This window comes from Sardina pilchardus, chromosome 21 (genome assembly GCF_963854185.1).
Source record: "Sardina pilchardus chromosome 21, fSarPil1.1, whole genome shotgun sequence".
Lineage (NCBI taxonomy): Eukaryota > Metazoa > Chordata > Actinopteri > Clupeiformes > Clupeidae > Sardina > Sardina pilchardus.
In genome coordinates, this window is record NC_085014.1 from 26,336,227 (window position 1) to 26,338,726 (window position 2,500).

Consider the following 2,500-nt stretch of genomic DNA (forward strand, 5'->3'; position numbering starts at 1 on the left):
ATTTCTAATTGAGGGAGATCTTGTGGTGCCAAAAACCAGGAATGCTATGGCTTGCTGGAACAATTACTGCTTATGGAAGAAGTCTGCTAATGGGAAAGTTGAGGTCCCTTACATAGTGAACCCTGAATTCTGTAAGTGAACTTATCTGTAGTATTCTATAATATGTTTTGCACATTTTTAAAAGCACATTCATTGATCATTTATTACCATTATTTGTGTTTTTCAGCTTACTATGAAGTGAGGAAAATTCAAAATGCCATGGCGACCTTCAGCAGCAAAACCTGTTTGAAGTTTGTACCTCGCTCAAGTCAACGCGACTACCTCAGCATTGAGAACAAGAGTGGGTGAGTTGATTTAGCAGTGTGCTGAAAATGTTTTTCCTTCTATGGTTGATTATATGGTCATACCTACCTGCCAGGGAAAGGTCTTTTTGTCTTTTAAACTGCAACTCAATACTGTCAGGCTTTGGTCACTTTTTAACTATTATCACTTATTTCAGTTAAACAATACGCCATCAATAAATGTAAGAAATGCTGATTATTGTGTGAAAAGTAATCTAATAGACATGTATAATGTTGGCTAAAACATTCCGATTGTAAATAATTTATTTGTGTACAGAAACAAAACCAAACTTTAGCCTAATATCCAATCAATTGTGATTTGATGAGGACCATTGTCTTTTATCATAACAAATTTAAATAATAATGTTGATTAATGGAGCCATATTGTAAATGTTTTTGTAATTCTTCCTCCCATCTTTCTCAGGTGCTACTCTTACCTTGGCAGGACAGGAGGCGGACAGGTGGTCTCTCTCAACAGGTACGGTTGTGTTTACCACGGTATCATTCAGCATGAACTTCTCCACGCTCTGGGCTTCCACCATGAGCAGACCAGGAGTGACAGGGACCAGCATGTGAGAATCAACTTTGAAAATATCAACCAACGTAAGCTGCGTTTCATTTTTATACTTCTTCACTTGAATATGTAGTCTTGAGTTATTATTTTGGACATGTTGACAAGAACATGTTGACAAAACTGAAAACTGAAAAATTAGGAATAACCAACATGAATTCTGAATGTATGTTTATTCTTATTTTGGCAGGAATGGTTTCCAACTTTCAGAAACAACACACCAACAACCTGAACACTCCATATGACTACTCCTCTGTGATGCATTATGGGAGGTAAGAAAATGGCACCAAAGATCCTTAATTATTGACAAGATAGAGCAACGTAATGCATCTCTATGGAAGCAAAATTCGAACAGTTCCTGTCTGCTTAAAGAGGCGTGTTGCAAAGACGTCATAGTGGGATATCGATCTCTGTCAGATCGGCAGGCAGTTCAGTTCGAATGTTAGCAGGTCTGCTTAAAGGGGGATTTAGCCCCCCTCCCTCTTGTGAAGACAGAACGCGGAAATGATCGAACGTTTGCGCCTCTCGCTCCGCTTTAACCCTCTCTGATGGCACCCAGTTAAAAAAGAATTATTTATCAGAGCTGTGTTGCCTCTTGTGTTACCAAATGGACATTTTAATAAAAAATATTGCTCTTCAAATGTTTAAAATCACTGACTGTCATGTTCTTTTATAGCACTGCTTTCTCAATCAACGGAAGGGAGACAATCACTCCAATTCCAAACCCAAATGTGAAAATTGGACAGAGACGAGGAATGACATCCATTGACATCCAGAGGATCAACAAACTGTATGGATGCTGTGAGTATGACCTCATGTATAATTCTAGGTGCTAGAAACTGTAACTTTTGGATTGCTGAAAGGATGGGTTGCTGACTGGCTGCAATAGAATTCAATTCTGACTATTCCTTTTTCTATCTGACAGAAAAAGTGACAGTGCAAACTGATGCTGTCCCTATTCCCACTAATGCTGGAACCACCACATGAAGTAGATGAGATGGCAAAGCACAAGTTCTTCCTTGATGGTTGTTGATTGTGAACATTACTCCTCTCGTGTTGATGTCACTGGAAAATAAAATGACCGAAAACAACTCATTCTGTTGTTGTCCTGCTGCATTCATGTAATATAGCAAACACATCTATTTCCATAGTTAGGCCGAGATGGTTAGGAAATATTTTTGTCCAAACTAACCTACATCATATTAAAACAATACCATGTTTCAGTTTTACAGGTATTTGCATGCAAAACATGCAATCCAGCATTTTTACACTACATTTCTTGGTTGGGAACTGTATGTCCAGATGTAATGTTCACATTCAAATGCATTCCAGTAAAAAGCAAATCTTTTTTTTTTTTTTTTTACTGTTCGCTAGGCCTACAGGAGGTGCAGTATAAATACTGTTTACAGTAGACTATGATAGAACAGAAAACGTTTTACAGCATTGCAGTGAACAAAATATCCATGAAACACAAGAGCATTCTGAACAAAAAACACAGCAGCAAAAAGCCCAGATAAAAAGGGGGTGAACAAAAAAAGCACAATATTACTGTGTCTAATGTCTGACATTACAGTATTTGTCTTCTTCT

At 37.8% G+C, this 2,500-nt stretch overlaps 1 protein-coding gene across 1 annotated transcript in view; it reads left to right on the forward strand.

The window, feature by feature from the left end:
- LOC134068628 (hatching enzyme 1.2-like) overlaps positions 1-1,748 on the forward strand; it is a 2,103-nt gene extending 355 nt beyond the window's left edge. The window contains exons 3-7 of the mRNA XM_062524313.1: positions 1-131; positions 227-344; positions 766-944; positions 1,103-1,184; positions 1,589-1,748. The exon at positions 1-131 is cut by the window's left edge and continues 10 nt beyond it. Coding sequence (XP_062380297.1) covers positions 1-131; positions 227-344; positions 766-944; positions 1,103-1,184; positions 1,589-1,748 — 670 coding nt within the window. The remainder of the gene's footprint in view (positions 132-226; positions 345-765; positions 945-1,102; positions 1,185-1,588) is intronic.
- Positions 1,749-2,500: the final 752 nt, after the last annotated feature.